Here is a 23,906-nt window from a genome sequence, read left to right as displayed (position 1 = left end):
CTAAGAGAGCCGTTGGCCAAGAATTCCAAGAGGTATTCTGGGCTGAAGGGAGAGCGACAGATCACATGGATTTTACCGACGGCAATGACTGAAATCGCATTTATTTGGCCATTTTTTATATAAATTAAAAACTGAAAATACACTCTCAGAGTGACACAAGTGAAAAAATAAAGCACACACATAGAGACACAATCCTGAAAATGTCCAGAAGTACTTTCAACTTCTTTTTGACTAACACAGAAACTGAGAACATTCTTCAGTAATAGCTACAGAGACAAGCTGTCAAATAATTCAGCACAGAAGATACAGCTTAAATGGAACATAATCACGTACGCAGCAGACAGACTGCACATCATCCCCCAAAGCATCTTCTCAGCAACGTCATGCTGCATGTCAGAAATTAAAAGCTGTGCGTATCACAAAAAAATTCTCAGGAAGCATCATATAAAGATTTTCTGACTCCAACATACGTAATGGGAGTCACTGTTACTTCTCATGCAGAGCTGAAGGGGTATCAGACAGAGTAGTGCATCTTCAACTGTGAGCACTGTAAAGTTCCTCTTCAATGCAACTTTTTCTGAGTCATGGGTTAGCGTTGATTGTAATTAGAACACAAATATGTAATGGTATAAAGTAAACTGGATTTAAAGATCAGAAAAATAATGCTACTCAAGACTGGAGTAGAACACCAAAGAATCTCCCGCTTCAGGGTTACATCTTCTGAGCCAATGGGAAAGCATCATATATATCATATATATCATATATTTGACAATTCTTTTTCCCATTCCATATATACAACACATACAGAAGTACACTACATTTGTTTTTCAGCTCTCAGAAACCAGAACTGAAACTATGCCATGGAGCCGTAAGTCCAACAGCCTTGCTCTGGCAGGAACAATGCAGAAGCAGAGGAGATATAGCTTGCTTATCCTTGTTCAACAGCAGGTTCAGAAAACTACATGTTTTGGCAGCCCATTAAATTTCACCGGCACCTCCCACTTTCTATGTTCCTATGCTAACACAGTTAGGATGGATCCAGAATTGTTCTCCCTCTTTTCTTTTAGCTGCTGAATGGAATTCAGCTGGACCATCTGAAATGCATGTAGGGCTTGATGTCACCTAGGCCCAGCATCCATTCAATTTCCAGACTCAAATTTTAGATGGACAATGCAGCAAGAAAAAAACTCCCTGCCACATATATGGAGGGGCACAAAAATCTACTGGAGAGGTTACAGACAACTTCCGCCACTGCAAAATTCCTGCACGTTAGTCCAGGAAAACAATTACTCGCTCTTGACTCTTGAAGGAGAAGTGAAGACAATAAATGCTGCTTAGATGAATGACTACAGAATGAGTACGTACTAGTGTGGGTTAAGAATCTGCTGAGGGTCAAGACTTCAGGGTAGAAATCCAGTATCTGATGCCCATGAATGCTGCACAACACAGGACATGTCCCCAAAACAGCTTGCTTATTAGAGGACTGTGATCAATTCTGATGTAAGAAGACAAACACAAAGCAACTTCTTTCCTTTCTTTACTACAAGGGTTATTTACAGGCATCTCCACTCTTTTCAAAACAGCGCTTCTTCCTTTATTTCCTAAGAATGGGGACACTGCAGCACAGAATACACCTCAACCTTCAACACAAACCCATGTCACAAACTCCTCAGAAACAGAATATATCCTATTGCTAATATTTTACTAATTAGTTGGACTTAGCATCACTCAAAAAAAGAAAAAAAAAGTTTTCAGAGCTTTTAATAATATTCACTGTTATTCTTACTTCCTCTCTACCTTTTCTCCTTTCTCCTTCCAATACTGATGTTGTACATCTCCTCCGTATCTTCTTTTCCTTATGTGTTCTTCTCTTGGTTATCCCTACCACTCCTCTTTTCATTTCTGCTTGAATTTTCAGTATTTCTTTCCCTCATCCCTCTGCCTCCTTTTGGTTCCATTTTCCCTGCATTTGGTGGCTATATGGCAGCAGAAGTACTCATCACATGTAAAAGCTAGTAAGGAAAATGGGAGAATAATGAAGTTAATTTGTGAAGGGAATAACATTTATTAGTATCACATACTTACATATGACAATTACGAATCAAACCTGATTTACACAGCCACAGAAGAGTCTATATTTTTTGCCACACCATTTGCTTCCCTTACCAGTCGCAATAGGAACTAGTAAGGCTCCAAATTTGTCATTTTATAATCCTTCTCTAATTTCTTACGTAATTTCAAAATTACACTTGTGCTTTATTTTATTATAAGCTAGTCAGTTATGAAATATTCAGAGATAAAAGTGAAGGCTATTTTTATTAACTATCACATACAATATAGACCCTTCTGTTGATGCAAAGCGCTAAAGTTTTCTACTTTTGTGCGTGAAATACATCAGAACATATTTTTTAAAGACAAGCTATCATTTAAGACAGAAGCAGTATGGAATTAGTGTATGAAAAGAGCCAGTTTAACAGGCCCTTTCTTATAAAGTAGGAACTGAAAGGAAGAATTGACCTTCCCACTCAAAACTATAAATGCATTTATTTCCAGACCTATAACATAATGAAATTGGATTTCGTATTTTCTACATTAATGCTTACAGAGAACAACTTTTTACTATCTTTGTCTTCTTATACCTGGATCTACTTAAATTACAGTAACACAGACAATACATGTACCCCTAACTTAAGATACAATTAGGGGTCATGTTTTTCAATTCAAAGCTATTGAAAAGTTTTCATATACTTATCTTTAAAGGGAAACTACCTTATTAAGTGGAAAGTTAGAAGTATGTTATACATAGGTCTGTAATATGCAAAATATTTTTCCAATTTGTGCAAACATTCTTCATCACAATCGTGTATTTTACTTTCTACAATCAACACAAAAAAAGGATACAAAAACCAAAATTTTAAAGTTTACAGAATTAAAAAGACATAACAACTGAAGACTTCAGTGTAATGATATAAAATGTATTTTATATATATTATACAAAAGTGTATATTAATATAAATAAATACATCTTGTGATCTTAACATCACATATAGATGGCTAAAGAAAGACTTTAAGGTAAAACCTGTTCAGTGGGTTTCTCCTCAATCAGCAGTTTAGGAACCTCTCAAGCCAGGAAGAAACTGGACCTATACCACGTGACAAGGAAGGACTTCTGTGAGCTTAATGGAGTTAGACACCTACTACACCAGATAAATGTGACTTTACTTTCAATTATAGAAGCTACTTGAAAACTCATTTGCTATTTTTCTGAATTAATATACAAGAAGATTGTTTTAAAAGAAAAAATAAAACATGGGATTATCAAAAATGATGTCAATCCAACATCTCGAAGTACAACATAATATTGAGAAATGAAAAAGCATTTTTTCCTGATCAGGAAACTATAGTAGCACTAAAATTTTGCAAGTAGACTATGTAAGGAGGGAAGCGAATGCTATAAACTCATCAATAAATTTCAATATAAGCCATCCAGGTTATACTGTTACATAACAAGTAGGTCAGCCGAACTTTTTGTATTAAGCATATGTTCTATTGGAGGAAACAACTTTCACCACTGCCTTTTCTTGATAGATTAGAGCAATTCAAAACAAAACAAAACAAGATCAGTTAATAAACTGATAAAACCTTTTCCATGATCAAAAGAGGTGTATGTGGGAGGGTGTTGGAATAATTTTACTTGGTCTTAAGAAGCAGTGGTTGTTATGTTTTGGTTCAAATGTGTTAAACAGCGTACTTATACTTTGCCTGGTACCACACAGTGAATTGCGTTTCAGCATCCCTGGAACACCTGCCAAAATCCCACTATTCATTTTTCTAACCTGCACAGACTACTACAAAGCCCTGCCACACATAGAGGCATTTTTGTATCAGTGGTGAACACAGAACAAAACATGTCAGATTGATTTATTAGCATACAATCCTCGTGTGCTATGGATAGTACTGACAATACAGGGTTCTGGGTGAATTAGAACTTCCAATACACAAGACAGATTATTTAAAAAGACCATCCCTCTCTTACTTTTGTTTTGCTTAATTGCATGGAGGTATGCTGAGTAAGCATCTTCTCCTGACATGTTTTAAGTGGTGAGAAAGTACCCAGTGAATTTAAACGGTTTGCACACTAAATTTCAATGATTTGCTCTGGCCTGTCTTTGTTTTAAGCAACAAAAGCCTACTTCAGTGCACTGATATCAAGAACGCTAAAATAGAAACAACCAAACAATAAAAACAGAACCCTGGAGCATCCAACAACCGTACATTTTAGAGCTCTTTCCACACTGTTTACCTGTTGCACTTGCTTGTAAGATCTGTTGCCGTTCTATACAACAGCTGCTGTTACCATCCAGGCTTTCAGTCTTTCATGTTAAAAATCTATAGTGCCTAAACAACCTAAAATGCTTCAAAACATGTGGGTTTGGAAGCACTAGGCACATGTGCAGTAATAATGTCTAAAGTAAAAGTGTGGTAGAAACTGAGTCAGAGGAAGCACTCCTCATTAGCTACTTCAGACATGTCCTTTCCAATAGCAGTTAACTGGAGAAAGAATAAGTGTTTTCCTCAGTGTGTGCTGGAGCAGAAGTGAGTACTGCTGGCTTGGGTCAGTTGTCTTATTCCATTCATAGACTCTTCTGTTCAGTTCCGTATGGATATCTAATATAGAGAGTTTCCTGCAGCAACAGAAGTAAAAGCTTTTTATTAGACAAAGAAGCAAGATGCTACTTAAGAATCCACAAGATGGAAGATAACTGTAGGCTCAGTGAGGAGAACGTTTCAAATTTCAGCCCTTATTGCAGAAGTTATGCCTTTAAAAACCAAAGCTGAATATCCATTCTGTAGATAAATTCATTACATCCCAAATCACTGTTGTGATATTGATTTTAACAAAACGATGATCTGTGCTTTCTTTACAAGATTCAGGGTTTGTGAAAAGTACCAAATATTAACCCACAACTACGCTGCAAAACACTTGTTAGCTCTTGTAGATCAGCTTTTTTTCCCCCTGAGTAAACTCAGACATTTTATTTGCAAGAATTAATAATTTAAGAGGCAATCTTCAATTTGACAGGAAGCCAAGTATATACTTCATAAGTTGGAGAAGAATGATTTCAAATCCTGTCTAAAGCCCTCAACTCTATAGCACTGATATAGATTACACCCAGGTTCTTCCCTTTTTACTCTACAAATCCCAGTGCCATAATGCACTTATTTTACCCTCTGGAATCTGAAGCTTCACTCTCACTCTAGACTGCCTTCCTGCGACATTGTTCCAGGACCAGATATGCTTGTCCTTTAACTTATGACATAGCATGAAGGCACTTCTCAGGACCAGAAAGGATGAAATTTAGCACAACTCTTTCTCTAAGACTGTAGGCTGTCCTAGAAAAAAGGTTCATTTCTCCTGATTTTCATTCACCTTTTATGAGGATTGCGGAGTAGCTCAGCCAAACAACGCAGATAATATGAGGATGGTCTTGGAGATTTTTCTAGTGTAGACACATCCACCTTGCTATGACTCCAAAAGATATCTGCTACTTGAGGAATAGTGTCTTTCAAGGGCGTTTTTGCTCTAGAGATGATTTTCTTATCATTTCCATCTATTTCCAGACTAGTATATTCTTGCTCATCTTCTGGCACAATGTAGCTCTGAATAAAGAAAAGCTTTGGTTTTCCTCGGAGTTCAGGACATGAATCTGCCATAAAGTATTTCTTTATTTGCTCCAAAGGGAATCCAGTAGAGATGGTGTCCGTACAGAAGATGCTCTGAGCATTTCCACGGCTGACCAATATACAAATGAAGCTGTCACAACTCCTGTGCTTCTGTAACCTTGCAACTTTAATCAATGTTTCATTCATGGTGGTCACATTTAAGTGCTTGTGACAATGAACTTCATAGTCTAAGCCTCTGAAGGTCTCTTCCAACATATCTGAAAAAAGAAAGATGTAATTAAGTCACAGTACCCCAAGACTCAGTCTAAACCATCTTTAAGGATTACAGAATTTATATTTCATTACTAGAAATAGGGTGTTTATTCCATCACAGTAATTAAAAAAAATCAAGAGTACTCAGTGTTGATCAAACACTACCCGACTTACATCCTATATGTATACTGTCTTTCAATACGATTTATGCACTTCCTGACAAAGGCATTATTTTGTAGCATGCAATTTTTTTCCTAATTCCACAGACTTCAGCGTGCTTTCATTTAGAACCAGGATCCCAAGCTTCTAGGACTTAAAATATCAGGCAAGAGGACATTAGAAAATGCTTCACACAAAAGATTCTTGATATGAAAAGGAATGTGCTTGATAGCAAGGGAAGTCTGTTTCAACTATTTAACTTTTCAAAATTACTCTGAATGTTTATTAGAGAAGTACATAATTCAATAGAGACTTGCTTTCACCAGTCAATAGTGAATCTACTGCAGTCAGTTATGCTTACCATTATATAAAATGGACTTAAAAGTGATGAGCTCCAGGTGGAGAACTGTGACAAGCCAGATGACAAAATGGCATTTTCAGAAATAAAACGCTAAACAATATCCTAAAAATTAAAACTGTAGACAGCCTATGCGTATCTGTTTTACCTGTGTTAACTTTTGCTGCAGGAAAGCATGCTATGCTCTGAAAAACTACTTGGGATTTTTATTAATATAGATCCATGTCGGTTAAGTTCAAATGTCTTTAAGCATTCAGAGAACCAGAAGATTACTACAAATTATAACTGAAGCATTGTATTTTTTGTAGAAATCATACATACACTGCTGTATGGGAACTGCTAAATTACAGCCTGAGCCTCTGATTGGTCACCTGAGGCGAGCACTGAGTCAGCTGCAGGAGCACAGGTGAAGGCAATTCAGCTGTGTGACCAGAAGGGGTGGAGCCTGGCTGCACCTCTCCTAGACCCCATTTAAGGGCTGACGGCCACTGAGGAAGGATCTCATCCTGGAGATTGCTTCCTGTGGAGTTTTTGTGAGCCTGCAACACCGGTGAGTACCTTTAATTTATATCTGATTATTTTTTCTAATGTGGTAATCTTACCAGCCTAACTTCTCTGTATACTGTATAACATCTGTATACTTATTAACTGTACAATTGCCCACATGCAGTTTCTCATAACTGTGACAGAATGTAACAAGTACCAGTTCAATCTAAAATGCCTCATGGCCCTAAGAAGCTAGGTGGTCCACCACTTCAGAAGCCTCACAACCCCAAATTAGCAAAAGCTAATTTCAGAGGCAACCAGCAGCAAAGCAGGAGTTGCACTAGCACACTATTCCCCTCAAAAAGCACATAGTGAAAACAGATTTAATAAATTTAATCAACAAAATACAGGGTAGAAATACACTCCGCACTATAGCGAGGTGATGAATAGGAGCTATGTATAAGGTTCTGCTCCAGTCCATTTAGTTTGATTAGATTTTGTACAATACTCCAAAAACATTCTAGACTTGCTTGTTTGTAAGTAGAAAGGAAAATATCCTTTATTTTAGACAATAAAATGTGCTCTGAAAAGTCAGCTGGAAGACATGATCAATTCAAAAGATATTTTTACCCAGGAGTAACTCAGTACCATTCAAGAAGTTAGATACTTGATGAAGCACTTCATCCATTAGAGGGCAGTAGTGCATATGCAAAATGACAGTTACAGCAAGGGGAGAGCTCTTTTAACTTCTTCATCTCACTAGCGTGTGTGTAAACTAAGATACAAACCTTGGTAGCACCTTAGACCATACACACACACACTGTCACAATTAAAAGTAATAAACCTGAACTGTCGGAGTTGATACTACTGCTTAAAAATGGATCAGAAGTTTGAGCTACAGCATTTTCACTTCAAGGCAAGACAAAACAAGAGATTCCATGAAGCAGCCCTAGATCAGCAATAATTCCCCAACAAACCACCACTGGCTTATAAGGAGTTTCCTTCTTTCAGTAACAAAAAAAAAAAATTACCCTTCTCTCTCCCTGTTTACAACACAAGGATAAAACCTGACTTCCCAATGGAAATGGAAAAGTCATGAGCAGCCAATGACTGTTTGAATAACAATGAGAGCAACTTCAGTTTGGACTTTATCAGCATTTGGTGAATTCACATTGTTTCTACCGAGCATTTTAAATTGTTGCAATACTTGATCTTATAGCATTTATCATTGGTTCAGCTTCCTCATTAAATCTTGGGATAGCTGCAGACTGGAAGGCATGCCACAGATATAATTCCTAACTTCCTCGTCTTTTTCTTTCTCTTTGGTATTTCCAGACTTCATAAGTAGTGCGGCATGAGAACTCTCAAGTAGTCAGCACGTTTCTAAAGCATACCCTGAAACAATGTCATATGCCCTGCACCTCTCCTAAACAGTAATCTACGTCAGTGCAAGTCTTGCTTTCTATCATGTTAAAATGCTTGTTTTAATGCTGTCATCTTTAAAAATCTGAGACAAACACAGTTTAATTCCTTCTGTGTTCTATACAGATGAATGCAGACAGAGGCACAGTAAGGCTTGTTTTGGGTAATTTTGGCGCAACAGCAGAAAACCCATGATTTGCAGGTAAATCTGCTGAACACGTAATCCATTTTTGTCCTTTCAAATCAGCATGATTTTCTTATTTATATTTCCTGTTCTTGTGCAAATACTGAAGTGCTCACAAGAGCACAGGAACAGCACATTAAAAGTTTTGTGTATATATTTGTATTTCATTGTGATTACCATATCAAGGGGACTATGTTGCCAGTTAAAAAAGATCTGTGCCTTCAAATGATGAGTAGATCTAAATTTATGTACCTCTGATTGTGAACTGACATAGTATTTCCTTCTTTACTATGTATTTTCTGAAGCATATGTGCCCTCTCTGCTTTTATACTTCATTTAAAGAACTCAGGCCTGCAATAGCAAAATATTCCTCTTTAATAACTCAGGTCAACACATGCTCACATTCTATTACAACAAAATCTGAAGAGGTACATTTGTAAACAAGACAATTTTTAAACCTCATGTTTTCTTCAGCTCCCTATACTGACACTTCTCAAGCAACACTTTTTCCATTTGCTTTAAAGAAACAGAACTCTTAAGTAATTCTTTTGGTATTGGACCAGACTATACCTCAGTGCCTTCCAGATGAATAATAAGTTTCTTGCATCAAAAAGTCAGTTTGTTCACTAAAGCCACCGTAAAAGAGAGAAGAAAGGAGAAATGAAGAAGAAGGCCTCCTCAGAGAGCAGAATTTACTTCTTTGTTTAGAGTCTCAAAAGCCCTCATCCTGACCCTGTCCTTCACTTCTTGGCAGGCTTTGTTATCTTGGGGGAAAGTTGGCATAATGCTCTTTGAGAGTAGAAGTGAAGTACATTAGATTGAAGAACTTAGTTTGTATACACAGAAATTGCATTCTTAGGGGCTTTTTAAAAATTATTTATTCAATTTTGCTACAAAGGTAGTTCATAAACTTTCTGCCTGTCCCAGCAAGCTTTCCAGTTGCATGTGAGTTCAGTGTTTTCCCTCATCCTTCATCCACACCTGGCAGGATCCTGAATTAGTTCTAGTTTCTTGTACCCAAGTGGCAAACTGTATTGTTTTATATCATTTCCCTAAAATATTACCAAGCAGACAGCAAGGTTTTACTTTGAGTCTGTGTGCTGCATCCGCTTCTCTTCACCAACTGCATCAATAATTATAGTTGATCTGTCTGCTAATGGTCCCTCTAAGAAAGAAAAGAGGTATCTAACTGGTTGTCTTCTCCTATATCTCCTAGCCTAATAAAATTGGCTGCAAGCATTCTATTTTAATTTTAGCCTCGTGTTCCAATGAATTTTTTTGGGGTGGTAGGAAGGATGGGGTTGTTTTTTGTGGGTTTGGTTTTTTGCTTATTTAAAGACCTTATTTTTGGATTCTCCTTTTTGATAAGGAGATCAGAAAAATTCACGTTTTAACCACTGTACTGATTACTTTGAATTCTAGATGTATTTTTTCTTTTATTATGATAGTTCAGTTAAACTGCATAACATGCAACTTGGACTAGGAGAATTATTAACAAAGGACCATCAGCTATTCAAAATCAGTAGTGTCCAATATTATTACACTTCCAGTCTGCAACGGATTCATTTCTATGGAATGGTGGCAGACATCTTCTATACCATCTCTGCCAATAATCTGCTGTGCAGCCGTAGCAAAAGTACTGTTGGTCTGTCTGGATGTAATTTCCTTCCCCCTGACATCAGCCCATCCCCTTTTAAGCTCTTTCACTCAGAGTCCCAGTTGAGCCTCCCAGCTCCTTTCTTTAGACAATGAACTGATTGATAGAAAAGCTGAATAAGACAACATGACTCTAGTTTGGTTGGAAAATATGCATCACATTCTTAATGTTCAAATTATTTGAGAATAACAAGAAAGGGAACTTTAATTTCCAGAGACTTACCTGTGTCATAACCAACACAGTCTATAATCAGGCATACTCCTAAAGGCTGACTTTGCATTCTGTACACCTGAGGAAACTGGAAGATAAATGCCAAAGTGTTATGTCATTCTCTTAGCTTATAAACTTGATTCTTTTGTCCAATTTAATCACTTTAGACCTTTCAATCATATTCTGTTGCTTTTCCATACAGTAACTAGTAGAAGCACATCTACTGGAATTCAAAACGTTTTTACCTACGTAACAGAACTTCAGGAGACATGGATTCATGATTTTTTTTTTCCCCATTTCCTGTATGGCCTTAACTTTCATCTTCTGTTTTTCTATCTGATTACATTAACGATCCATAAACTAAAACTGGACCAGGAATGAGAGGAAGTTTGAGAGTGGAGACAGGGTAGGGAGGCTTTTTGAAGACCTCACCTAGGAGTGCAATGATTCTTCCACAGTACTTCTACATATTTTTTCCTGAAGTGTTACTGCTAACATGATGTTGGGAACTTTAAGTTTCACACTGTCAACATAACATATGTAGATAACTTCTGTGATTTGTAGGGATGCAGTAGACACTGCTTATCAAGACAACATTCGCTTCCTTATTTAGTACAACAGTGTAAAGCCCCTTCATTCAGTAATCTGCAATGACTCTGCACAGTCCCTTTCTCCTTTAATGAGCTAACAGTGAATTTGCTACAGGTAATTCCCTGTTTGTGACACATATAACTGCTGTACTGTTGTCTAGCTCTGTTAATTCATACCACTACTACACAAATGATGTGTATTAGCATTTCTCCTGCCTGGAGAGTAAGGAGGATGAAAAAGAACTAAGGAACAAAACTTACTGCACACGAAGAAGCCCTGTCACTTCTAATGAAGATGCAAGAGGTTTGATTTTCAACAGGGTTTTACTTAGCTACTGCTCACATGTGCACGTCATACATGCTTTTTGCACACTACTGCTTGCATATAAGCAGCAAATATTTTACATTAAAACTGCACAGAGCAATTCACAGAATCTATTGCCAATGAAGCTGTGAATGTACATACAGTTCTTGTTGTATGCAGTTAAAGGAAATGTTAAAACAAAACCTAGGGAAAACTAAGGCAAATATCTACTGGTTGTTTTTTTTAAACTTACATGCATACAAGCATCATAAATGCTAAAGCACTTACCTTATGTGAGGCTGGTCCAGATTCTTGAATGGACACGTGGACTGGTTCTTCTGTGGATAAAACATACGGAAGTAATCTCAGTGTGTAGGTATTGGTGCTATTTCTTTGACAGCAAAACAGGTTAAAAAAAACCTAAATAGTCTGGTCAAGTTCTCCCTCATCTAGTCCTCCTTGTTCCTATGTATGATGCTGAAGTAGAAAAACAACTAAAACATTAACACTAAAACATTATTTGGATTGCACTCTACATTACTTATTCCTAGAAAAGGAAAACAACACAACAATAAGCAATAAAAACAATCTCTTCCCTACTCTGACAGAATTCAGTCAACTAGCCTCTTTAAAACCATCATATTTGAGAAGTATTGTTAGTTCCCAAAAAGAATACAGCACACATGGTGAGAACCTGTTACTCATTGGACAGAGGGTCCACAATTAAATTGATGCAAAAACTTCTTAGTCAAGAGTTAATGGGAACAGATGCACTACGCTGCCCTCCAGAGCTGGCTAGTCAACCTCTCCCACAACTTTATTAATATTTATTCTGTTTAAAAGTTGTCTAACTGGAAAGCACCAGCAATTCCAAGGAAGTTTTAAGATCTGGCAACACAAGCAAAACAAATAATAAGACAAGGCTAAGTTTTCAGAGGTACCAAATACTCTCTGCTCCTGGTGACATTAACTGGCTTAGCCATAAACACAGCCATAAAAAACTGTTCTTTTAATAAATGAAATTCATTGTACATCTCTAAACCAGCTAATCTTTGGACAGCAAAGATTAGGTAAAATATTCTTACCTTGAAAGAATATTTCTCCATTTTGTGATTTTTCTTTGTTCATGTTCTGAAACAAAAATGAAGAAGAGTCTATTTTCCCTTTCTCTTTCAAAACTAGTAATCATGCTTTCAAGATACCATGTGATAATATTTCTTCAACAAAAGGATTACATCTTTTGGATTCAAACTTATCTGCTACTTACAATTTTAAAACAATAATTAAAAAAAAGGGGAGAAATTCTTTCCTCCCCAAAAACTTGTTATCATTTTTCCAAGAACAGCAAAGGAAAGCTTATTTCCTATGGTAGTAAAACAAATAAAAGTCCCTCTAACAATACAAGTTTTGTTACTTATATGAAGTAGAAACTTTCATAAAATTCAAAAGGAAACTAAAGTAATAATATCACAATATGGAAAGTCAGTGCAAATTCTTTCCCATTAGTAGTCTGGAAAACAAAGCTGTTGCTTTGTTCGTAAGAGCAAATTGGATCAATGGTGTTTTGTATGTAAGCTTGATAGATATTTATTAAATACATATCAGAAAACATGAAAGACTTCAAGAAAGGTCAATACTATTACAACATCAGACCTAAGTCAAACATAAACAACACTGCACACAATAGGGTTTGACTGGAAGTAACTGAGTGGGTGACTTTTGATGTATTGAGAAACTTTGGTTAAAATCAGATTAAAATAAGCACAAGCAAAGAAAACAGCTGAAGTGAGCCACAACTTTGTGCTTCTTAAGTTTAAAAGCTACTTTCCCTGGCTTCTGCAAAGTCCACAAATACTAAGAAGAACGCTGTTTTGCAAAGAACACTCAAAACAAAACCTTTTACTCCCCGGAGTAGTAGAAAAAAACTTTTAAGAGAAAGGATTTTGTATTTTTTTCCTATTAATTAAGAATATATATATATATATATATATCATAGAAGCTACTGAAAGGAGATCTGACTGCCAGAAAATTTCTATCAGGCCTTAGACATAGTATGTAACAGGAATCAATATAACCCAAACAGTATTCTTGTTACTAGCCATTTCTCATTCCTTAGGCTTTGCAAAAATGAATCATCTTTCAATTTCTTGTAATATTTAGATATAAAGGATCTGTCTGAGTTATTATATACTTACCCCTGAATTGTAAGGAGGATCAATCAGACTGAGATTAGGGAGAGATGCCTGAAGGGCATTTACATACACAGGCTGAGAATGAACGGAGGATATGAAAGCTGAAAATTGAACAGAAACACACAGAGAAATACGTTATGATATAGGACCTGTTTGAAAAGACCAATTCCTTGGAGCATGCAAACACTCTGACTTGTAATTTTGTCTTTAGTAAGACTGCATCTAGCCCTTACAATTAAAACTAAGCAGTACAAAAGAATTTTACCTTCTTGCTTATACTTCTCAATCTTCTTAATTAGGTCTATCCTGTGAATATTTCGGAAACAGTTTTCTATCAAATCCAGTTGATTTGGAGCCACCAAATTCAGCTTTTCCAGTTCAATAATTAGACGTAGAAAACTCTGTAACAGCAACAGAAAACCAAATTGTTATCATAGAATATCCCAGGTTCCTGAGTCCAATTTCTGGCTCCACACAAGCCCACTCAAAAGAACCCAGACCATATTTCTGAAAGCATTGTTCAAACGCTTCATGAACTCTGGCAGCTGGTGCCGTGACCACTGCCCTGCAGAGTGTGTGCCAGTGCCCAACCACCATCCAGTTAACAACCTTTTCCTAACACGTAGCCTGAATCTTCATCAACATAGCTTCATGCTGTTCTCTCAAGTCCTAATACATATCAGTCATTTGTTCTCTATCACTAAAAAATAGACTCAAAATAGTATGTGCAGGTGGTAAAGGTTGTATTTTCAGGAACTAGGCATGTTATTGCCGAAACGCTAAGAAGAGATTATCTGGAAAATACTAAAGAGTTCCTAGCATCATCATCATCATTATTATTATTATGAAGTAATAGACTTAAAAACAATTCAAAGGTTTTGAGGAAACAGCCTTGCATTTCTTTGTTACTACATAGCCAGCCACATGAAATGTCACTTCACACACCACAAAGCAGTAGATAAGAAAAGCTTTAGGGAATTTGCAGGATTTCCCTCTTCCTTTGGTTGAAATTAAAGATTCAAAAGAAGCTTTCTGTGCTCTGTGTGCACAGCAGTCAAGCTTTCTCAGTCTTCACTTTCTTTAGCACTTGGAACAAATATTCAGATTGCAAATATACAAAGAATGACATTATTAAGAAAACTCTATTATTTTGTAAATGGAAGAGCACAAACACAAAAAGTGATCTTGTACATCAAAACATGTTTAATACTGTCAATGATTTGAGATCCCACAGATGTGAATTTTCAGATCAATAACAGTGAATAAAGCTTTTACTTTGTGTCTTCTGCCCGTGAGATTCATGCTAGCCCCATTCACTACAGGAACTATTCAGAGTTCCCTCCAACTGTTTCTTTAGCTTTTCTTGCATTAAAAACAGGAACGTCAACAAAAGAATGAAATACAAGCCACTTCTCCTTTCACACTTGACTTCTCCCTACTCCTGCCTCGCAATCCATTGTGGTACAACCTCTTCTCCTTCTAGCTACCTCCCTTTTTACTTTAGTCTCTTTGCTCTAGAGGAAAAGATGAGAAAAAAGGTATTACCTTATCTTTTGCCATTTTCATTCGAGGAGCAAAATCTCGGAGTAGAAAAACAAGAGAACTCACTTCATCTTTTTCCAGATTCTCACTGATCTCTACCATTAGTACCCTGAAATAAAATTGAGACATTTCTAAAGGACTGGTTTTTAACAAGATCCTACCCTTGTTCAACTACCCAATTTCTCCCACATTCCAGTCTTAACATAGCATTCCCAGTTCAACAACATGGAAAAAAAACCAACAACAAACACACTCAAAACTACTCTGCTCCAGTATCCAATTACAAAATACCTCATCATGCTTGTCAGCACCTGTGTTACTTCAGACTGACTGCTGGAGAAGTAGTCTCCTTAATATTTCAGTAGAGATTGAGAGAATACAAGACAATATAACACACCTTTGACTTTTAACCTAGTAGTGACAGGATTTTTATTTCAGTGAGATGTCACCACAGGAAAATCTTCCTTATGATTGTATGTATTTCTTTCTGAAATCCTTTAGGGAAGATCACTATATCCTCTTAATTTAAGCTTCTTTAAGCTAAAGGGAAGAGAGCAGTAAGGGACAGGTCACCTGAGAAAAGCTATGATGAGGCTACGTGCCCAAAGCAAGCTAGAAAAGACAATACATCTAATAATGACACTTCCATAAAGCGTCATTTCTATCTGCTAATATAGAACTATAGAACTACACAGTCATCACAGTTTTCATAAATTAAGATAAACAAACTCTTTAAAGAAAGATGCTTCCAATGCCCTGACTGTCAAGAAGTTACTAAGGTTTATTTTAGGGATTAAACTTGACAGTCTTTTCACTATTACTCTTATATGATGTCCTTTTCTGCTTTTCTTTCACTCTCAAGACAAATTAAACAAACAAAAAAAGTGCAAAAACACATATTTTGAAGAAAATACAGTAGCTTTCTAAAATAGATACCTGTAATCAGGGACGAGTCTGGGATTCCTAGTAAGGTTAGCTTCCACTGTTGTCTTCTCAGTCTTCAAGATCCTCCTCAGCAAATCAAACCTCTTAACTCTGTACAACAGCTCAGACAAACCAAGAAGAGACAGTTTATCTCTTTCATTCAAAGCCCCCAAAAGCTCTCTAAGGCCAGCAGTAGCCAAGTCAGGAGCAAGGTCTCGGCACAGGAAAACCATCATATCAACTTCTTCTTTATCCAATTCTTCTTCAATCTGGTGAATAAGGACAGCTGGTACTTGGCACTTGGTCATCACTTTCTCGCTGTCCCTTTAAAACTGCTAGCCTTCCTTCTTTTAAACAGGAGGCCAACATGACATGAACTCCATATCTGCTACAGCACGTCTCTGGTGTTCAGCTGTAACTATATGCATTTTGAAGTAAGTAATTCTGTGGAAGAGGAATAAAAGGTTCTAAATCTACTGCACAAGATCACAGTTAACCCTCCTATTTGTCATACCTCACTTATAACTAAAATGCCAACTTAGTTTACATGGACCTCCTGTTCTCAAGGGGTTCTCCCAGATGTTCATTACAGAACAAGAAGTACTTGGTAGGTCATACTAATCAGGAAAAAATGGAAGTTCTTTTAAAGTAAAATTACCTTAATACAAGTCTGTGAATTCCATAGGAAGTGAAACAAGATTCATCAGCTCGCTGATGATAAGACTGTATTTCAAGGGTTTCTGGTAATGAGAGATCAGCTACACTGCAATTGAAGTCTAAAGCCCCGATCTCTTTCCAGCAATCTACTGCTCAGTCTCCTGCCCAAATGTCTCAAGACATTTTAAAGGAAGCATTTTGAGAGTTAAGTGGTAACCACACGTAGACAAAACAATGAAAACAACAACAAACCACATATAGAAACACTTATCGGGTATGCATTTCAAAGTTAAAAAAAAAAAACAACGTAATATTTTTACACATTAGTTACCTTCAAATTCGGGAACACGTAGATTGCCTTATTTACTAGTACTACTTTAAGTGATTCCACTCTGAATGAGTTACCAGGGTTTGAAGGGTTCCTCCCCCACGCTCTCCGCGCTCAATAAGGTCAAAGAACCACTCAAAGAAAAAATTCCAACCTTCAGTATGTCAGGTGGTTAACTCTGAAGGCACAGATAAGCCAGAGACCACCTCTTTCTTCACGTGATACCCAAGAAAACTGAAATAAAAATTCAGAACTAGAAAGAAAAAAACCCTCACGATTAACAAAGTAACTACAGTGCTATGATCAATTTCCGTTGACATTACGGAAATTCTTTCTGTCCCTCTCTGATCCCCATTACGTACACTGAGAAAGATGAAATGAACAATCTGAAGATAAATCTTAGCCTAATCTTAGTTCAGTTAATACACTGCATATGGTTTTGCATAAACCACACAGTAAAACAAAGCCCAGTAGAGCATCAAAGACATATAGTCAGACTGTAAGACCAAGATAACATTTTTTTAAATCAGTTTCAGCCCTGGAAGTCACATTCAACATCACATGCTATCTCTGTGCATTAAGCAGATAAGGTGAACTCATCTAAAAGCTTTTTTAAAATCAATTATCATTTCAGAGCTGTTTGAATGAAAAAATAATTCTATACACCTAACTGACTTTACACAGAGGACGTGTAAGAGTAGGATCAGAATAAACCATAGGCTAAGTTCTACTTCTCACTAAAAGAGCAAATCAAATTTAAGTTCCTACAGCAAAGTCTCTTTTTATCTACATCTACCCTTGTGAGCTGTATTTTCTATGGAGTCAAAGACTGCAGTGGATTTTTCCTCCACTTTATGACAGACAGAATAGCAGGAAAAGACATCACTATTTAAAGAACAAAAAACAAAACAAAACAAAAACCAACAAAAACCATATTTCTGGTAACATGTCTAAACCACCAGGGGATTTTAACACAAGCAGCTGCTATGACCCCAAGGTGCCACCTTCAGAAGCAAAACAGAAGTTTCTGTTGTAAAATACCATCAGATCACCACATTAGAAGACCCAAGTATTACTCACTTTTAAAAACTCCTACACTTCTATACCACCACGCAAATGAGACCAAATGTATTTGCAATACTCAAAATGTCATCAAGGCCACTTAAGCAGCTGACAGTAACAAGGCTGTGGATAACCTTTGCTTATCAGTCTCCTAAACAGTCAGTTCGACATGTATCACATGTCACATGCTTTCAACACATGTAGAGAAATGCATGATTATGGTACTACTGCTACAGCACAGAAACAGGTAAAGCACCACATCCTCAGACACAGTTCTGTTCTTCAGAACCCAAAAGAGACAGGCACGGTATTCTTCTTTGCATCACATCATTTAAGAACAAGCTGAAAAGTAATTAAAGTGTTTCCAACAAAAACAAACTCTGTAGAAAAAATGAGTGCACTTTTGAACGTGCTGTTTCACACAAGGATCTGCTTGGTATAATTGGAGAAGCACAGTTGTAGTGGAAATGCTAAGTCCAGGCCTGAAGCAGTGATTGAGCACCTGGTGGAAGGCAGGGCCAACCCAAGGGAGCTCAGGTGCACGCAATGCAATGCACCTGAGTGACCGGAAGGGATGGAGTGAGGATCCACCCCTTCCCAGACCTCATTTAAGGGTTGGCAGTGGAGGTGAAGGCATCTCTGGCTGGAGATCCCTGCCTATCTGAGGCCTTCCAAAGGTAAGCGGTTCCTTCCCTGCGTTTCTGTGGCTGCTATGTTTGGGCTTGTTCTCATTTGCTGTAGCTAAGGACTTTGCTACCCTGCTATTATTGTCCCATTATAGCATTACATGTAAGATAAGAAAGTTTTCAGGCCTTCCGTAAGCAGGAATTCCACTCCCATGAACTGTAATCTGTATTGTGCAGTGTTCTATCAGGGGAAAAGCATTTTTGCTGTTAACTTCTGATTTCCAAACTAGCATCAAGTATTTGTGAGATGGAATTTACTCCAGAAGGGGGAGGCAGAAAATGCCCCCACAGGAAAGCACCCCTCAGGTACTTACAGACAGGATTTTCAAAAGCAGTAGAGGAAATCAAGCTTATGACTTAATAGCACTCCCACCCTGAGGGCTCTCAGTAGGCAATGACTAAGAGCAACATGAAGAGCTTCGGTATCTGAAACAGCGTTTTTATCTTTATATCCAAAAACATGAGGTGAGAAAAAAACAGTATATCTTCTCAACGCGGAAGATAAAAGTTCATAGTCATCAGAGGTAAAGCTGCCCCAGCAGGTTGCGTGCCCTTGTGGACATATGATTTGCCAGAGTTGCCACAACAAAATACTGAACATTTTTCTGTGCAGTGCTAAATAAATAAATGTTTCAGTACAAAGCTGCTGGGACAGGAAGATGGTTAATCATTTCAAATAGCTCAAGCCTAACATCACCACCGATACTGAAAGGTCACACTGGGAGTAGTAAATGAAAAACACTAGCCTACACAGAGCACAAAAATAAATTTCCTTCCTTTTGTTAAAAGGAATAGGAAACCCCCAGGCACAGTAAGGGAAAACAAGTCATGGGGGAGGCAGCTGTCTGTAAGTCTGACTAAATTAGTTCACTATCACTCCAGATTTTCTCAGTAAAAGGGCTCTTCTAATACTTCTAGTATCTCCAGAAATAAAACCATCAATTCTAGGACTCATCGGTCCTCCTGTCCCCTAAAAGGGCTGAGAGAAAAACCTCAAGGAGGATTACATCAAAGTGCACCTGAATGCTAATTTCTGGTCTTCCTCAACTTTCAGGCTTCCCTGAACGAAACGTAAGATTTTAAAGCTGAGTTGACACCTACTGGTTAATTTCTGGCCTACTGCATGGGAAACTACCTTTCTGACAACTCTATTTGCCTAAGGCTAGGCTGACTTGTGACTAGGCCAACAAGGTTCAGAAGACTTTCTGGGTTTTTTTTTTTTTTAGAATAAACATCTGAGAGTATAAGCAAACATATTTACTCCTTAAAGCACAAGTTATTTCCATTCCAAGCTAGACAAGCAGACAGAAACCCACCACCATGTTAATCAGCTTCTCTGATGCTATTAAACTTCATCATAGTCCTATTTTTGAGCTTTTTCATGCTGTGCACAGTCCATGCAGCATAGAGCCAAAATCAAGGATGTTTTTCTTTTATGCAGCAAGTAACAACATACTACAAGTTCACACACAAGGACACGCAAGGCTATGGTAACCCCCTGCCGGCATTAACAAGCTGAGGCTGCTACGTCTGTACAAGGTTCAAACGATTTTACGCTGCTATTGAACACCACCTTTGCTCCCATGGCTGCTACGTTCAACTGTCGGTGTGATTAGCAAAGCAAACAGCGTGCTGTGCTCATCAGGCTACGGGCAGATCTCAAGCCTCGCGTTAAGGAAGCCTTTCAAAAGAGATAAAGAAACATTTCGCACTCTAAACTAGGTCTAAGCAAGCCTGTAACTTCAGACAGCGTGTTTCTTTAACGTTTTGTAACCGTCTCCGCGGCAGCGAAAACAGGATCTACCATCGGTGCCATAGTTATTTGGAAAATGCTCTTTGTTTCCTTCCGTGATGAGCTCATGCGGAAGCCCCTACGTTTCAAATCTGCAATCTAGCTTTGTTCAGCCTTGGAAATTACTCAGCGTGCTCTCCGGCTTTGAAATTTCCCTGTGAAAGAACGAGCAGGGAAAACAGAAATCTCAGAAAGGACCTTTCACGCTTCTTATTCCTCTGCCAGGCTTGACTAACTTTCCATGTACGTTACCAGCGATCACGAAAACTGCCATTTAAAGATGGCAAGTATCCCAGTCTTCTTCATCATTGGCTTTACTCCAGGGAGTTTATGCAGACTTTAAATCACAGATGCAAAAAACGAAGCGAAAGGACTCTCCCCATCTCCAAGGCAAACCCTGCCGAGAAGGCAGTGCCGGGTTTCCCGTCCCCCCGGGAGCACGGGTGGCCGAGCGCCCCACACCCGGCTCGGCCCGCTCCCGGACAGCCGGGCCGGGGCGCGGGACGGTCCGCTCCCGCAGCGCGGCGGCGCCTGCCTTAAGCGCGCAGGGTGTGCGGAAAGGAGGGCACGGGGAAAGGAAGAGCGGGAGGTATAACGCACCCAAGCGCGCCGCGAAGGTCTCGTCTACAGCAGCGTGGCCAGCTCCGGCATGGGAACGGGCGGGGCTTCGAGCAGGGCGGCGAGGGACGCCCTTCTGTGTTTCAGAGCACGGCTTAAATGCTTTTCCCTCATGCTTCCCAAGGCTACGGGAGACCTCAGCCGCCCCCGCGCGTGGATAGCAGCAGTCGCTGTGCAAGGTCGAGATCCCTCTCGCTGAGGGTCGAGGGCAGTGCTTTTGGTTGCCTTACTCTCCGTTATTCTCTGCCGCGCCAAGTACGTCAGCCCTTACGGTTTATCGTGACTTTGGCCATCGGGTATTTTGGAGCGAGGCAAGGCAAGGACTGCGCTGCTGGCTCGGTCACACCCTTCACCAGAAGGAACCGAGCTGCGCAATTCCGCACACCCCGTCCGTCAAGATGGCGGCGCTGTAGGAAAGGACGCTGCCGTGTGAAAGGGCGCGGCGCCTCCCGCCGGCCGCTGCGCGCGGATGGCTGCCGGCGCCTCACGCTGCGTGTGCGCCGTGTCTGACGCGGATATTCCGGCCGTGAAGATTTACCTTCGCGGCTCTTCGTCCGTGAGGCTGGCAGGTAGGACTCCACTCTCAGGAAAGCTTAGTATTAGGATAAAGACTTGTATTTCGTATCTATTATAGGAGTTGTCTGTGTACAATATTTTTATATTCCACAATGTTGACAAAATACATTCATGGTAAGTTAAGGCAGCAGCTAAGGGCTGAGGCTGAAGTGCTGCCTAGCTGTTATATCACTGAATGATCCCACGGTGAGTCATAAATTCAGGAAGTTTACTGATGCTAGTGCAGCATGACAGCTGATACGCCTAACATACTTATGTAAAATCATGGTCCTCTATTGATAAACTCTCGATAAACCAAATGATCCCTTAAAAAAAGGTATAGAGGAACACGTTAGTTTGTATCTTTGTATTCTACAATCTTTTTGCCCAATTAAGCTAAGCAGCACACTGATGTTACGCGTTCTGAAAACGTGCTTACCATAACTTCTAAACCTGCATCCATCTGCTAGTGATAGGAAAAGAAGAATGTATCTCTTCAGCTGCTGAAAATCAGAGAGTAGAATCAGTTGAGTTGGAAGGGACCTTCAAAGGTTAACTCGTTTGTAATAGTGAAGCAGCAGGACTAATGTTTGAAAAGACTCATCCCACACAACTTGCAGCAGCCTCTCTTCAGACTCTGAAGCATTCAGTACAGAACAGAGACCGATAAAAAGTGAACCTATAGAACAGTATGAAAACAAGCTTTACCAACAAGAAACTAAAACCGAGAGCGACTATTGCTTAGTTTCCCAAAGCATTATGCAATGTGTGGCTGGGAGGCAGTGGAAAGCTGTGTCAGCACACACAGCATGAGAACAGCTGAAATGAGAAATGTGCATCTTAAGCTAAGATTCACCGATAGCACATGTAATGCTGGCTCTTAATAGTTAACTGAATTTTAGGTTGTTGATCAGAAGAAATCTTACACCGTTTAGTCTTAGGCCCACATAGAGGGGGAGAAAAGTGAGTATTAGCTTTTGCAAATGTGTATGCTTTCTGGGGGTACCTAAGGGACAGCATGGAAATACTTGGTGCAGTGGACTTCACACAGTATGTTCTTCATTTGCTCGATGACAGACTGATTGATCTGCGTAGAGATGTTTGAAGAAGACTTTAGGCAAAAAATAATTTGTGCACTATGAACAGAGCTTTGAGCAATGTCATGCAGAGATGCAAAGCTCCACTGAACACTACAGCTGCCCTCTCACATCAACCGATGCTTACTGGCTCTAAAAATAAAGCCCTATTGTAATTCCATTTAAAAATGTTATGTAAATATATATATATAAGGTACTTTTAAGCCTTTAAGATAGGAGCTTCAATTTTATTTTAATAAACCTGCGATATGTGACATAGCTACCTCAAGAAACTTTCTGCTTTATTCACAGTGGATGCACACTATATAACTGTCTACTGGTATGTAACATTTATCAGTTTTGCTTTTCTTTTTTAGTGATACAGTTACCCTATTGTCTGAATTGAAAACTTAGACAGTATAACTGCCTTTTCTTTCCTTACTGGCGGCATTTAAAATAGGCTATCCAGCCAGTGCTAATTCCTAGCTCTGCAAAGGAGACACTGCCAAAAGGCCCTTTTTTACTATGTTTCCTCTCCCTGGGCATCCAAAAAGTGCTCTAGGAGGAATAATGCAAATAACATGAAAAAAATTAAAAATAGTATAAGAAAGCTGTATTAATGCAAAATTATAACTGGAAATGTATACCAGAAAAAACAACTGATCTCTATTTTCAGTTTCTTTGATTTACACTCAAGTATATTGGAGGTCATACTAAGATAAGGTACAGCTATTGCTGAGTGAAATGTACACTACTTTGCTTAGTAAGTGTGGTAGAAACATGAGTTTTAATTTCTGGATATTACAAAGAACAGATTATTTTGGTGCGCAGTATCTGCGAGTTAGTGGCTTCAATATGATTAAGCATAAGGTTTGGTATTTTCACATACTTCTAGCCAGTTTCGGGTACTTTCTAAAGCCTTAAGGTACCATTTCTTCTTACTGAGAGACAAAAGTGGGTATGTTATACTTCTAAAAATGGCTATTAAATGTGTAAGGAGTAAAATAGATTTTTTTCTCTCAAAAGCATCACACTCTCTCAATTTCAGTCAGCAGGACTTAGAAGAGCTGGGCTGACTCCACAAGCATATATATTATATATATATGTATACACGCACGCCACACACACATATATGAGTATGTGTGTATGTATGTATATATATATGAG

General features: G+C 38.5%; 1 protein-coding gene and 1 long non-coding RNA gene across 10 annotated transcripts; one reads left to right on the top strand and one right to left on the bottom strand.

Moving 5' to 3' along the window:
* Positions 1-70: 70 nt before the first annotated feature.
* CFLAR (CASP8 and FADD like apoptosis regulator) lies at positions 71-21,526 on the bottom strand. 9 transcript variants are annotated; one of them, XR_006939792.1, is made up of 12 exons: positions 20,743-21,503; positions 15,978-16,409; positions 15,045-15,150; positions 13,765-13,900; positions 13,503-13,600; positions 12,393-12,438; positions 11,596-11,645; positions 10,426-10,501; positions 5,432-5,942; positions 4,304-4,685; positions 3,080-3,143; positions 71-2,012 (listed from the first exon to the last, which is right to left on the bottom strand). XR_006939792.1 is itself a non-coding variant. In NM_001202462.4 (10 exons), exons 2-10 carry the CDS (start codon positions 16,271-16,273, stop codon positions 4,523-4,525), a joined length of 1,482 nt encoding a protein of 493 aa, NP_001189391.2. In that variant the 5' UTR covers positions 16,274-16,409; positions 21,091-21,503; the 3' UTR covers positions 2,042-4,522. The 9 variants fall into 9 exon arrangements, 4 of the variants coding, with proteins under 4 accessions (NP_001189391.2, XP_046799539.1, XP_040559358.1 ...); XR_006939793.1 differs by having other exon boundaries at positions 15,978-16,383; positions 21,091-21,503; XR_006939791.1 differs by having other exon boundaries at positions 16,954-21,151.
* LOC121113390 lies at positions 18,645-23,022 on the top strand. The gene is made up of 2 exons (XR_005861485.2): positions 18,645-18,689; positions 19,753-23,022. It is a non-coding gene; the product is annotated as an uncharacterized LOC121113390 (long non-coding RNA).
* The last annotated feature ends 884 nt before the right edge of the window (positions 23,023-23,906 follow it).

This window comes from Gallus gallus, chromosome 7 (genome assembly GCF_016699485.2).
Source record: "Gallus gallus isolate bGalGal1 chromosome 7, bGalGal1.mat.broiler.GRCg7b, whole genome shotgun sequence".
Classification (NCBI taxonomy): Eukaryota; Metazoa; Chordata; class Aves; order Galliformes; family Phasianidae; genus Gallus; species Gallus gallus.
Note: the sequence above shows the minus strand (reverse complement) of the source record. Positions and strands in the feature narration are given on the sequence as shown.